The 14,396-nt window shown below is 22.3% G+C and overlaps 1 protein-coding gene across 5 annotated transcripts in view; it reads right to left on the reverse strand.

The window, feature by feature from the left end:
- Window positions 1-13,520, reverse strand: part of LOC127283595 (nicotinamide/nicotinic acid mononucleotide adenylyltransferase 1) — an 84,956-nt gene extending 71,436 nt beyond the window's left edge. For 3 of the 5 annotated variants that reach the window (XM_051308576.1, XM_051308575.1, XM_051308573.1), the window contains exons 1-4: window positions 13,247-13,520; window positions 11,021-11,430; window positions 9,425-9,526; window positions 9,177-9,340 (exon numbers count right to left, since the gene is read on the reverse strand). In XM_051308576.1, coding sequence (XP_051164533.1) covers window positions 9,177-9,340; window positions 9,425-9,526; window positions 11,021-11,430; window positions 13,247-13,322 — 752 coding nt within the window. In that variant the 5' untranslated portion in view covers window positions 13,323-13,520. Of the gene's footprint in view, window positions 1-347; window positions 493-8,196; window positions 8,516-9,176; window positions 9,341-9,424; window positions 9,527-11,020; window positions 11,431-13,246 lie in introns of those variants that run through there. The other 2 variants (XM_051308572.1, XM_051308574.1) reach the window with 2 other exon arrangements.
- Window positions 13,521-14,396: the final 876 nt, after the last annotated feature.

Consider the following 14,396-nt stretch of genomic DNA (forward strand, 5'->3'; position numbering starts at 1 on the left):
ATAATAAATATTTATTATTATAAATTTATTTGAAATATTGAAAATATTTAAAAATATTTTATTATTTATAATAAAAAAAAATTTTTAATCCGAAATTAAAAACTTTACTAATTTTCAAAAATGAAAACATAATTATTAATTATTGTGTATAGTGATGAAGATAATAATTGAACTCGTGTGAGATAGATTTTTTTTTTTTTTTTTTTTTTGGCTAAATTCGAACTTTGAGAGACACTTCTAGAGAATCTATGCTATGACCGTTTTTACGGTATTTGGTTTTAACTGTTTTTTTAATATTGTCTTTATCATTATCATGAAGGATTTTGAGGTTGTTGAAGATGTGTACGTTGTCGTCGCAATTACTACAATTGTTAGTAGCATGATTAATATGTTTAGCAGAAAGGCAGGGGCCGCATCGAATGGGCATAGGACGAGCAGCGACAAGACAGTCAACTATCTGTCTTACAGTAGGCATGCAGGTTTTGCTGTACCCTGGAAAACACATATCACATGCTGATCAGAAACGCCAACATCTTATGCACAATCTCATTCAAAACAAGAATTTTCGAAATAAAAAAAAAAAAACAAATATTCAATCATCGAAAACAATTTCAATTTATCAACAATCCAAAAGTACTTGAAAAAAAAATATTGTACATTTTTTTTTTTGTTATGCAATTTTTCTCTCAAAAAATTATTCAATTTCAAAAAAAAGTTTTTCTATTTACTTTTAATTTATTAATATTAATAAAAATCTACTTTATAAATTATTTACAAATTTTTAGTCTAAAACTTTTTATTTGAATTTATTATAAATTTGTGAAAAATATTTTTCTCCTTTAAACTGTTGATAAAAAATATTGCTAGAAATTTTTTTCGATGAAAAAAATAAAAATTGAAAAGCGGAACTAATAGAATTCAGTCTTTCATGTTCGCAGTTAATATTCCATTTGAAAAAGAAATTATTCGTATAATCGTTTATTCTGACAAAAGTTACGAGAAGAACTTGGATGAATGGATATATAGATGATTGAAAATGAAAATTTGAATCCGGATGAGCCTCGGATTAAAATTAATAAGTTTATTAATACACGAATGAAGAAGTAATAAAAAAAAATAAAAAATTCCTTCAGATTAATTTTTGAAAACAATTTCAGTTCTTGTACGAAACTTTTGTCAATAATATACGTAACATTTGTTAAGAATATTTTTTTTTTTACTTTTAAGTACAAAATCACTGATTTATTTCTTACAATAAATTAATTTAATTCTTATTTATTAAAATTGAGATTTTTTTTTTATCAAATATGAAATAATTCTTCTTTCTCAGGAATAAAATTGATGGCAAGACAAAGTTTATTAAGATGGGCAAAATATTGGATATGAACTTTTTTATTTGATTAATAATAATCAAAGTTAGCATAGAAAATAAATTATCTTAAATTGTTTATATTATTCTCTACTTGAATAATGCTTAATGATATTTTTTTCTAGTATTGTAAAATTTGTGTAAATATATTTTATTTTTTTTTTTTTTTGCCCACCTTATTTACGAGAATATTATAGCGAGCATGCATAAAAATGAATCTAAAGATTTATTTAAAATTTCTATTTGTTTTAAATTGCTTAATGCGGATAATAAGATTTATTTTTAATAAATACTTTTTATGCGGGCAAAATATTGCAACTCTTTTTGAGAACTATTATTTTAGTATAATATGGAGAAATACAATTCTTTAATTATTTTTGTACTCTTTAACTCGTTTTTTACTTCTTATTTATAGTTTTATACTTATATATATATAATAAATATGACATTTTATGCCCAAATCTTTTACATATTATTATTATTATATATTTATTCTGATGATAATGATGATAATAATTAAATTATCCAAGCATTTATTATTTTCGGAGAGAAGTTTATAAAAAAATATTTAGAAAAATATGTCTTGCGGAAAAACATTAACAAATTCCTATATTATTTCTGAGTGATAAATATCGGACGATATAAGTTTGGCACAAAATAAAAAAAAAAAAAAAAAAAAAAAAACTGTCAGCAAAAAATGAAAATTTGTTTAATGAAAACTAAAATTCAAACTGGAATCTTAAAAATATACTAATTATCTAACAATAAATATATATGTAACATATAAATATTAAACATTTATAAATTGTAAAAAAAAATATATGATAAAAAAATAAATAGAAAATAAAAAGAAAATAAATAATAAAAGTAAAAATTAAAACATCAATCAGAAAGCAAGGATAAGATTAAAAACTAACAATTACTAATGACTAACAAACATGTTTTAGATAAACAACAATAAAACTGACAAAAGGGACATAACATTTTCACTATATAGAAGAAATAAGCTAAAAATTGGATTTATGGATTTATAAACGGAGACAAGATAATTGTAACGTTGATGAGAAATTTTCTATCTATGACATCATTTATAGAAAATAGAGAAAGGCACGCACACGCAAAACATTACAATATTGCATTAAATCGTATTGTTTTTAAAAAAGCACAGCTTTTCTAAAACTTTAAGCATTTTTACTATTTTTTTTTTTTTTTTTTTTTTTTTTGTTTTTCATCAAAGAAACATGAATATTTTCTTCTAATTTTTTATAATAAGCTATTTTTTATTTATTTATAACAATACACGCCATTTCATGCCAAAAAATAAAAGAATAAGTTATAAATGACAGAAAGGATAATTATTTTTAAATTTCAAAAATTAACTAGCTCAAATTTAAAGAATTTCATGCACTAATTATTTTCATATATTTGTAAAGTACATAGACAATTATAATAATAATAATAAAAAATCGAAATTGTTTTTGTGTATTTGATTATTTGTTTGTATTATCCAAAAATCAATAATTTACTGAAAATATATTGTGAGCCTTATTTAGAAAAATTAAATTTCAAAATGTCAGCAAAACAAAATTTAAACAAACAAAAATAACATCAATTTTAAATTATTATTTTTCTATAATTATAATAATAATAATAATAATAACAACAACAATAATAATTATAATAATAATAATAATAATTATTATTAGTATTATTTTAATAAGTTTTATTATTATTAATTATTTTGATATTTATTTATAATTATAAAAAATTGATGAAATTTTCGTTTTAAATTCAATAAAATATTTTTTAAAAAATTATATAACTTGTAAATTTTTGTTATAGGTGAATGTTTCATTCTAAATAGAATTGAGGAAACTTTTAAAGTTCTTAAAGCTTCATTTCTAATTTCTAAAAAATATCTACCTTATTACAATAATTTCAACTCCTCAATAAAGAAACTTTATACACGACGATAAATTTTATTTATCTTTAACTATTTTATATTTTTAATTATATACCTATATATAATGTAATTTTTTTTTTTTTTTGTATTAATACTAGGACGGAGTGAAAATTCAAATATTAATTTGAGAAATTTTGTCTATATTACAGAAAGACAATACACATATATTGGAGAATCAAATTTTGCCTTTTTTTTGTATTTAAAAAAAAAAACTTCGTCTTTCACCAAAAAATGACAAAATTTTCTTCCTCTTGACATTTTATTTATATATATATAGGTATTTCATTCCATCCTAATAAACACATAATATCTATAATACTTAATATTTCGAATTAGATAATTTTTTTTATTTCTAAATTTTTTTTTTAATACTGAATTTTAGACATGTTTTATTAGCATTTGACGGATTTTTTCTTCTCTCACCGTCAAAAAGTTATTTATAATAATTTAAATTGAAATTACAACCGACATTTATTATAATAATAATAATTTCTGATATATACCACTCTGTGCATATTTTTTTTTTTTATAATTATGCGATATTGACATATTAGATTGTCGGTTTGGGTTTTTTTTTTTAGTTATAAATTTTAATAATGTTACTTTGAGTTTCTAACAGTAAGCCTAATTATATTTGGCACTGTTTTGGCTTTCATATATTTCAACACGATCGGATACTCAAATGTCGAAAATATTCCATCGTTATATTTATCTTATTTTTAATACATATTCGATTTTTTTTTTAAGTCTTTAGTGTGTTTATTATCATCTACTTTTTTTTTACTGTTGAATCGCGTTAATGGTTTTAATTGCTACACAAATAGAGTTGACCGAAAAAAAAAAAATCTTTTGGTTAATTTTTTCGTTTTTAAAAATTTTTTTAAAATAACTTTAAACATTTAATTTTTATTTTCTACATTCAAAATGGAAAAAAATTTTGAAAACTAAAAATAACAAAAAGAAAATCAATTAAAAAAATTTTTATGAATGTAATTTCTTTTTAATAATTTTAAAAAATTGCAAGAATAATAACAATAATCACATAAAATTGAAAAACAATTCATTTTTAACGAAAAATTATTTTTTTTTTTACTCTTAATGTGATCAAAAAAAGTTTTTAAAATTATTAGAAAAAATTTTTTTTTAAGTTATTAAGAATTTTAATTTTTAGTAGATAGAAAATATTTTCTGAATTTTCAGTTAATGAATTTAAAAACAAATTAAAAATGTATTTTAAATTCAAAAATAATGTTTGTTTTAAAATATTTTTATTTTCTTTCATTTATTTGTAAAATGTTTATTTATTTATGAATATAAAGGTTTATTGAAAACTGTTTAACATTTTTATAAAAATAAATAATACAAAAAAAGTTTATTAAACAGTTTTTCATTAAATTTTTTTTTATATTATTTATTTTTAAAATATTAATACAATATTATTATCGTAACATAACCTCAAACTAAAAAATGGTTTTTATTTCAAAAGAATAAATACAAATAAAAAATGAATTTCAAATATAATTTTGGAAGATTTAATTAATTCACTTTTCAGAAATAATGAATGAATGAATTTTTATTATTTTAATTTTTTTTTTCTTTCAGCTCGTCAGAGAAAAATTGTAATTCTTATCAAATTTTTATAAAAAATAGCTTATTTTCCTCATTTAAATATTCTCTACAATAAAAATAAAGTCAAATTGTTTATATTAGATAATTTTTTAACAACTTACTTTTAACAACATTAAAAAAATTATAGAAAATGTTTTATTAATCAAAATGAGCTACTGATTAAAAAAATTTACAAGGCCTTATAACAACCATAAAAGACTTTGTGAAATTTATTAATCTATATTATCAAAAAAAGAATTAAAAATTTCTTCTAACAAAATAAGCCATTGTTTATAAAAATTGGATATAAATTATTAAAATTTTTGTCTGAAGGTAAAAGAAAAAAGAAAAAAAATGTTAAAAATCATTATTTTACAAAAGATTTTATTATTTTTTCCAAAAAATGGAGAATTATATCTTTCAAAAATTATTGAAATTAATTTTTATTAAATTTTTGTTACGCATCACCATTCTCCTTAATTATATAAGAAGTAAAAAAATGATTTTTAGTTAAAAATTAAATTTTTAATTTTATGTACCTAATCTATTTAATTTTGATGCTGGAATTTAATTTAATTTTTTTTTTTAATGAAAATGAAGAACAATTTTTTTATTTGCTTATCCTACTATTCTAACATCGGTGCGAAGTGTCTACTGTTTTAATATAAAATTAAAACATTTCTTGAGAAAAATGTTCGTGGAGCAAAATTTAAAAATTTTGCTGGTAAATATTTTTTTTTAGTATAAGAATGATCATATCTTCTTTTTTTCTTGACAATTCTTTGTAGTTGCAATAAAAACTATTTCTCAAATATATAAAATTTAGGGGGGGGGGAAATATGTGACACGCTCTGGAAAAAAGAACCCAAGAAGCAAACGAATTATAGGTTATGTTTAAGATAGTTTTATTTTGATTAAAAGTTCCTTTTTATTAATTTATGTAAAAAAAAATCAGGTTTTATTGATTATGTAATGAAACTTTAATTCATTGAAAGTAATGTTAATTATATTATTAGTTGCATTGAGACATAACCTATAATTTTTTTTTTGTTTCTTCGGTCCCTTTCTTCAAAACGCCTCACATATAAACTGTAAAATGAAATATCAAAAAAGTTAATTTTTTTTTTTTCAAGTAAATATTCGACAACTAATCTGAAAAATTGAATCAAATTAATTATAAAACAGTCTCTTTCTGACTAATAAGTTTAATTCCATGCTTCAATAAAATTGTTTCAAGAGAATCGCTATCTTTCCTCTTGATATCATCGGGACCGGGAATATCTTCCTTTGTTCCATCTTCATCATTATCCGCCTGCTCATCTAAACGATCCAAATTATCATTCGATGAATCAGATCGTCCAATATTGTCAGACATTCGTCGCAGTGAACGACTTCGAAAATGTTTCATTGGACGAATACTATCAGCCGATGCCATAAGTTTCATATCCTTTGATTTTAAAAATCGATCATTTCCTTTGGAAAATAATTTATGCTGTAAATTATCAGCCGATGAATAACGTCTCTTCTCCTGATGATGACGATCTGATGTCTTACGAAGAAATGAACCTTTTCTACTGAGTCTCTTTGAATTTTCCGTCAACATAATAACTTCATCTTTTGGTACAAAAAAATCAGGTCCTTGAAAATCAATTCTCGAAATTGATTCTTCAATATTTTTATTATCAAAAATTTCCCCTTCATTTTCTTCAATTTTCTTATTACCACAATTTTCAATTTCAAATCGTTCCTCCTCTAATGTTATTCGATTTGATTGTGAAATCAATTCCTCATCTGATTCAAAACTTGTTTTTGGTAAACTCAAATGCAATGATTTTAATGCGGTCACACGTCGACTGACAATATCCGGTTTTTCCAATTTTGATGTATCTTCCTCATATTCAATTGCCGGTTCACCGCATATTTCACAAACTTCACACACTGATTTACTTTTTGGTAACATTTTAAATTCCAAAATATCAGCCGAATCGGGAAGATTACACGAACTACAAATATCACACTCTGTTGAATCCTCAAGTGGTGAACTACAATTTGAACGTATTGTGTAAAATAATTCCGTTGATGATGGATCATTTGCAATATAGCATTCAGAGCAAAAATTATCAGTCTGATCGTCAAAATTATTACCAGTGACGAGTTGAAATGTTGATTCTGATTTTGGTCTTATTTCATTGTCATAAATTATTTTTGTATTTGAATATGTTAATGGCGATTTTAATGATAGGGAATTATTTTTTATTAATTCCAAACTTCTTGATTTTTTTGCCATTGATTCAAATACTTTATGTTCGTTTATTGATTTTTTAATATCAAATGAATCGAGACTTCCTTGTAGGAGATTTGTTGTTTTTTTCTCATTATTCACATCTTTATTGATAATACGAAAATTATCATTTTTTATATTAATTGTTTTTGCCTTTGAATCAGGACTTGACCATACTTCTCTTGATTCTTCATAAATACTTTGATCGCCTTCCGATGTTGTTTCATCGGATTTTTGATGTTCAATTGTTTTTAATTTGCCATCGAGTTTCACTTTTTTTGGACTTTTTTTAGAATTGACTAATGATTTCAGGTACTTGCCATCTATTTCGAGATGGGTTTCACCACGTTTTGTGTGAAATGTTTCCATTTGAGAAAATTCAGAATCTTCAGTCTCACTTTCAGTTAAACCAATTTCCTTGTGACTTTCAATTTCATTGTCACTATTTTGTGTTTGTGTACCACGTGTTTTATTAAGTTTTTTAAAATTAACAACTTGTCCAAAACTTCTTTGTTTTTCATTTTCAATATCAGTCTTTAGGCAGTGTTTGTTTTCCTCCTTGATATTGCTACTGACAATTGGTTTAATGCTGGCAATTTTTTGTTCTTCATAACGATTACGATCAAATTCTTTGGTTGATTCCATTGTTTCGGATGTTGTTTTACTTGTATTATGAATATTACGTGACAATATATATTCTATATCACAAGAATTGTCACTCGATGAAACAATAACTATTTCCTTGTTCTCCGATATAATGGATTTTCTAATTTGTTTATCTCCCGAGTCTTTTCGAATTAGGGGATTACTAAATGTGCTAATAACATTGTCAAGAGGAATTAATGTTGGTGTAGTGGAAACTAAATTTGAATAATCTACTTTAAAATTATTATCAATAGTGTGCGTGTGCTCTAATGATGATTTTCTATCCGAGCCAATAATTTTAACGTTCTCGATATATTGACTGGAACCTACCTCATCAATAATTTGTGAATCTTCCGATTCATTGGCAACGACAACGACTTGTTGAGACAAATCGGGATAAATAATATTTGAATTTGGCACAGAATCATTTCCATTCTCGGAAAATATACTCATAAATTTTTCATTTACTTGTATTTCGGAGTCATTTGGATTTTCATTGATTGACTTTAATAATGGTAAATTAATTGGAAAATTATCGACAGGACTTTCCATGAGTACATCAATGGGCGATGGTGTTAAAAAAGCACTTAAAAATTCTGATTCACTGTGCAATACATTCATTTCAATATTCGAAGACAAATTTAACTTACTTTTTAATCCAAACATTGATGGCATGAAAAAGGAGAGAAAAAGAGAATCAAATATTTAAAGAACACGATTAAAAATAAATAACTTTTTTTTTTTAAATGCTACGTAAATAAAGAGAAATCAGAGTTAAATAAAATCGGATTTTTTTTAAATTTAGTTTTTTATCAGCCCTGATTTAAATCTTTACAAATTAAGAAATTGATAAATTTACTATTTTTTTTTTTTACTAATCCCAATATTTCCATTTATTAATAAAATCGTCTTTAATTTTTTTCCTAACGAAAAAGTGCTGAAAAATGTATATTGTGAAAAACTACCATTTTTATTTGCAATAAACTGTGTAAATAATAAATATTATAAAATTTATCGCTGAGTATTTAATACAAAATAGAAGACTAATGGAATTTTTTTTTTTTTTTTTTTTTTGCATGTGATAATAACACACTTTTGTGCAGATAAAAAAAGAATTATTACCTCTAAAAGCTTTCGAGAAATTGAAATTTTAGAGGTATTAAATATACCTATAAACATGATTTTAAGATAAACACGCCTTAAAACAAAAAAATTAATCATAGTCACATTATTCTCTGTACAAAATTTGAAAAATTAAAAATGTATTTTTATTTTTATTTATTTTCAATAAAAAAAAAAAAAACACTCACATTGAAGACGTCCTTTTGGCACCATAAATTCCATGCTGATAAATGTAATCAATTACGGAATCTTGTAATAAATATTTTACACTTTCATTCCTTCTTAACGCTCTTCTGATTCTAGTGGAACTAATTTCATTTGGTATCCACTCAGTCACGACGATTATATTATGCTGCAATTGGGTAAAGCTGATGTGACCTATCTATCGTTTATTGATTTTTATTTTCTTACATAATGGTCGCTAAAAAATACTCACCATATTTTTCGAAAGTATATCCGAATCGTAAATAAGTTTATTTGGACTTGAACCTTCTCTTGTAATTACGACCAATCCATGTTGACCAACTATTGTTTCGACCTGAAAAAAAAACACAAATGATAATATTATAGGGTCTTTATATTTTTCAAGAGATAAAATTTAATTTCAAATTTCATTATAAAATATCGCTTTTTGTATCCAAAAATAAATTATAAAGGTTTAATGTATTTTTTTATTTTTCACTGCTGTAGTAATTTCTAAAATATTTATAAACTAAAATAGATTTCGTTCATTTGAACGTTTAGAATTTTAATTGTTAAAACTATTTTATTGACTTTTTCTGTAAATTTATTTTTTTCAAAAAATTAGCCTCGGATCGACTTTAAGGAACAAAAAAAGTCGTTTTAGTTGATTTATATTCCAAAAAATGTCGAAAAACTCGATTTTTTTTATTTTAACAAAATTTAATTAGTTCATAAATATTTTACTCTAAATAACTACTTAATGTAATTAGATATTAAGTTCATTTTATTAATTCTGTAATGAGAATAATTCAATAAAAATATTATCAAGAAAATTTATTTCGAATATTTCAGAAATCGAACTAATTGTAAGAAAAATTTTCAAAATTTTATTTAAATAAGACAAATTAAAAAAAATTCTTAAAATTTAATTTTTATAATTTTTTTTCAAGTCTGATTTAAGCAATTTATTTGAATTAAAAATTTTGTCATAGTTTTTAGTTTTGATAGTCAAAAAAATTTCAGACAATACTTAATCAAGTTGTACAGATTTTTAAATAAAAATTTTTTTTAAATAATAATTTTGAAAGAGTTAAAGTTGAAATTTTTAGAAATAATTGAATTTTAAAAGATTTTGTTAATTTTCAGACAATAATTAAATTTTACAGAACTAAAAATAATTTATCAAATAATTTTAGATAATATTTTTTAAAATTAATTGAATTTTCAAAGATTTACAATTATGAATTTTTGAAATTAATTTAATTTCAAGTGATTTTTAATTTTTTATGATGTCTGTTAGTAAAAAATTTATTAGAAATTGCAGAAAAAAAATACAATAATTTAAAAAATTTTTTAAATGAAAAATGGTTTCAGATAGTTGAATTTTCGAAAAATATTATAAAAATCATTAAAAATAATTGAAATATTTGCAAATAATTAAATTTCTGAATTAAAATTTTTTGGTAATTTTATTTGCTAGAAAATTTAATTTGTGAAGAATTTCATTAAAATTATTAAAAATAATTAATTTAGTGAAGAATTTTAGTTAAAATTTGTTAAATAATTAAAATACATAATATCTGAAAAATATCTGCATTGTATACTAAAAAAAAAAACGTATTTTGTTTCAAATTTTTTTTTTTTTAATGTAAAAAAAAGTCGAAAAGTCGCATTTTATTAAAATAAGTCGAAAAAGTCGTATAATCCGAGGCCTGAAAAAAAAGCTTGCAAAGAAAATATAAATATAAATTTAAAAAAAAAATTTACTTGATTAAGAAAAATAAATGTGAATAAATTAAATTTTCATTGGATAAAATAATTTCAATTTATCTTTTGAAATTAATCTTACATCTTCGTCTGCCCAAACTCCAGGAATTGTGAAAGTTTCCAAGAGATCAGCTCCACAAAGCAGTTTAATTTCAATCGGAGTGGAATCCAAGTCATTATTAATACTCTCCGGTATCCAGTCCAAGTCCTCGATATCAACACCATTTTTAACATCGTTTACCTCGGATAAAATTGAATTTAATAAATTTTGATGATGCTGTAAACTAATTTTTGTTTTTGACCAAGAATTCTGCCGACATTCCCATGAACTAAGGCGTATCCAGTCATTATTTTCTAGGGCTAATCTTAACATTGCTAATCGATGCGATGAAGATGTTAATTCTTTTCTTGAATATGATTCATGTACCGGAGAGATAACACCACCCACCACGATATGTGTACCCATTCTATGAAGATGATCCCTTGCAATTTCTGAAATTACAAAATTTATCTATAAAAATTGAATTTTTTTTTTTTATTACAATATTAATTCATTTACTTTTATAAATTTTTTTTTTTTTTTTTACTAATAATTTATTACTAATATAAATTTAATTATTAATTGATATTTATAATTTATGTGAACTTCTTTTTTTTTTATTAATTTATAGTGAGAATTAATTTCAGATTAAAAAATAGCGAATTAAAGAGATAATTTTTTTTTGTATTATTTTACTAGCGGTTGTATCATAATTTTTTTTTATTGAGTAAATGACATAATTTAAGTGACGAATAGATGAGTTGATTAAAAAAAATTTTATCTATACGAGTTTTCAATTAACGTCGGCTTTGGGAGTTAATTAATTATTCGGAAAAAAAAAATATATCTGAAAACACGCTTTTGCTGCTGAAAAAACAGCTCTCCACATTATGTGCATAATTTCCTTTGGGGATTAAAATGCTTGTCCATGAGAAAAAGTACTCGTTAAAAATGTCTGTAAGCATAAATAATTAATTCTCAACAAAAGTCGTATAATGAAATTTGCCGTTCAAGTTTTCATTTTCGATTTCAAAGTTATTTAAATGTTATAATGAATGTTACTGGGGCAATTTTTTTTTTTTTTTAAATATTTTTTCCCTCTACTAAAAAGATCTATTTCTCTATTCGGTAACAAATCTTTATGCTTCAGGGCATAACACAATAGGTAATATTATAGTTTCCATTTTAGTAAGTGTCCTACTTGGTGAACAATACATAAAAATGGTATTGATAATTCTCGTATTTTTAAAACTTTTCTACTTTTTTAAATTTGAAAAGTAAAAATAAAATAAATTTGTTTCTATGGAATTATAAATTTAAAAAAAAAAAATAAAACCAAATAATTTAATATCTAAATATTATTTTGTTAATTTATTATTTATATATTTACTAGTTAATAATTTAGAATTAATATATCAATATGTGATAATTTTTTTTTAAGTTTCTAAATTTAATTTTTGTACAAGAACTTTAAATGTTTTCGTCATCATGAATTGACGAATATTTAAAAAGACATATAATTTGATTTGCGTCACAATTGTCGTGAATCATTTTTTATTTAATCATTTATTACAGAAAACGTATCTCACAAAAAAAATAAGTGATTCTTTATCTTCTGTGAAGTTGCAAACAAAAAATTTTGTTATAAATCCAGTTCGTCTAAAAAAAGGCATTTGTATTTAAAATAGGGTTTTGCAGCTTTAGGTCAGACAAATGAAGAGATAACATTATATTATTTAAGAAATAGTCTCAGTGACCTAGTTTTATCAGAAATGCGCCTTAGACACCTGATTAAAATTGCATGATGCACTTTCTCATAAAATTTTAAACTTCTTAAAATGCGAATCACGTTCTTCTCCACACTTATCCTTTAAATCTTAAAATCTTATAAGAATAAAAACACGTTTTGAATATAAAAAGAATTTCATTAAATTTAAATTATTATCGTACATTGTATATATAACCTCAAACATCACTAGTTTTTATCGAAAAAAAAAAAAAAATTCAATTAAGTTTCAATAAAATTAAATTGCATTTTAACAATGTGTCAATATAATTACTATATATATCTAAATACTGATATATTTGTAAATGTTTATAAAAAGAAATGACATCAACCTTATAAAGCAATATGTATATTGACGTAGTAATACCAATTCAAAATGATAATAAAAATAAAAAAACTAATTTAAAAAATCTATTAAAATTTTTTTAAATACACTTAAATTAAAAGGTATTTTAATTTAAAAAAATACAATTTATACATACCAAACATTCGTAAATGCATGTTAGTTGGAGGATCATAACTACCGCATGACATTAAAATAACACGCGTTCGTGACATTTTTTTCTTTTATTTTTATATTGCATGTGCTGACAACACTATCACTTTATATCTAATGCTTTATTCTACAACATACGTCGATTTTTTGATAAATGAAACATATAAAAATATGTATTAAAACTAAAAATAACAGGAGACGACATAATGTCGTGCCACTGCTAATGACGTTTCCGCCATCTTTGATTTTCCATCTACCACTCGAGTCAAAGACACTTCTATTTACGTTGTATCATCAAAACAACAACTTATCGCTTTTTATTGAATAAAAAAAAAATTAATCCAAATTGCCGTACATAATTAAAATCAATTTAAGAATTATAGTTAAAAAAAATATTTTCATATAATTATTATTCAATTTTTGATATTTTTTTTCAAATATAAATATCTATTACAGGCGGTAAAAATTGTAAATTCAAATTACACAACGGTTAATTTCGAAACAATTTTTTTTTTACAATTCACATTTTAAATAAATAGAATTGACTTTTTTTTTATCAATTAATATTGAGATATTGAATGTCAATTTCTAATTAATCAATAAGCTGCTTCAAAATTTTAGCCAAAAGGTGTCTCTACATGTTCCAATCTATTAATATCAGTGATTTAATTTAGCACTATATATATATATATGTACATATGGAAACAAATTGCCTAAGCGTAAGATTGTTGATTAATTTTTATTAATAAATACAAAAGCATATCACAATAAGCTTGCAAAATTGTTTTTTAATTTAATAAAAAATATCACAATTTTAATAATAATATTTTTGATTATTATTAATTATAATTGATATATAAATAAAAAAAAAAAAAATTTAATTAATTTTTTAATAGAACTCAAAATTTTTTCAACTTCTCTCTTAATCTAAAATGGACTTTAAATAAGATAATTTTTTTTCATTTTTTTCAAAAACAAATCAATTGTATTGATTTTTTTTTAAATTAACTTTTCAAAAGTAAAAATTCTAACATTTTCCAAAATAATTTTTTTTATATTTTTTTATTAATATTTTAGACGCTATAAAAATAATTCAAGGAAAAAAATTGGTTTTTGTAAAAAAATTTAATTTTTTA

Source organism: Leptopilina boulardi, unplaced genomic scaffold (assembly GCF_019393585.1).
Source record: "Leptopilina boulardi isolate dan_hultmark-lab unplaced genomic scaffold, ZJU_Lbou_2.1 LbouV2_310, whole genome shotgun sequence".
NCBI lineage: Eukaryota > Metazoa > Arthropoda > Insecta > Hymenoptera > Figitidae > Leptopilina > Leptopilina boulardi.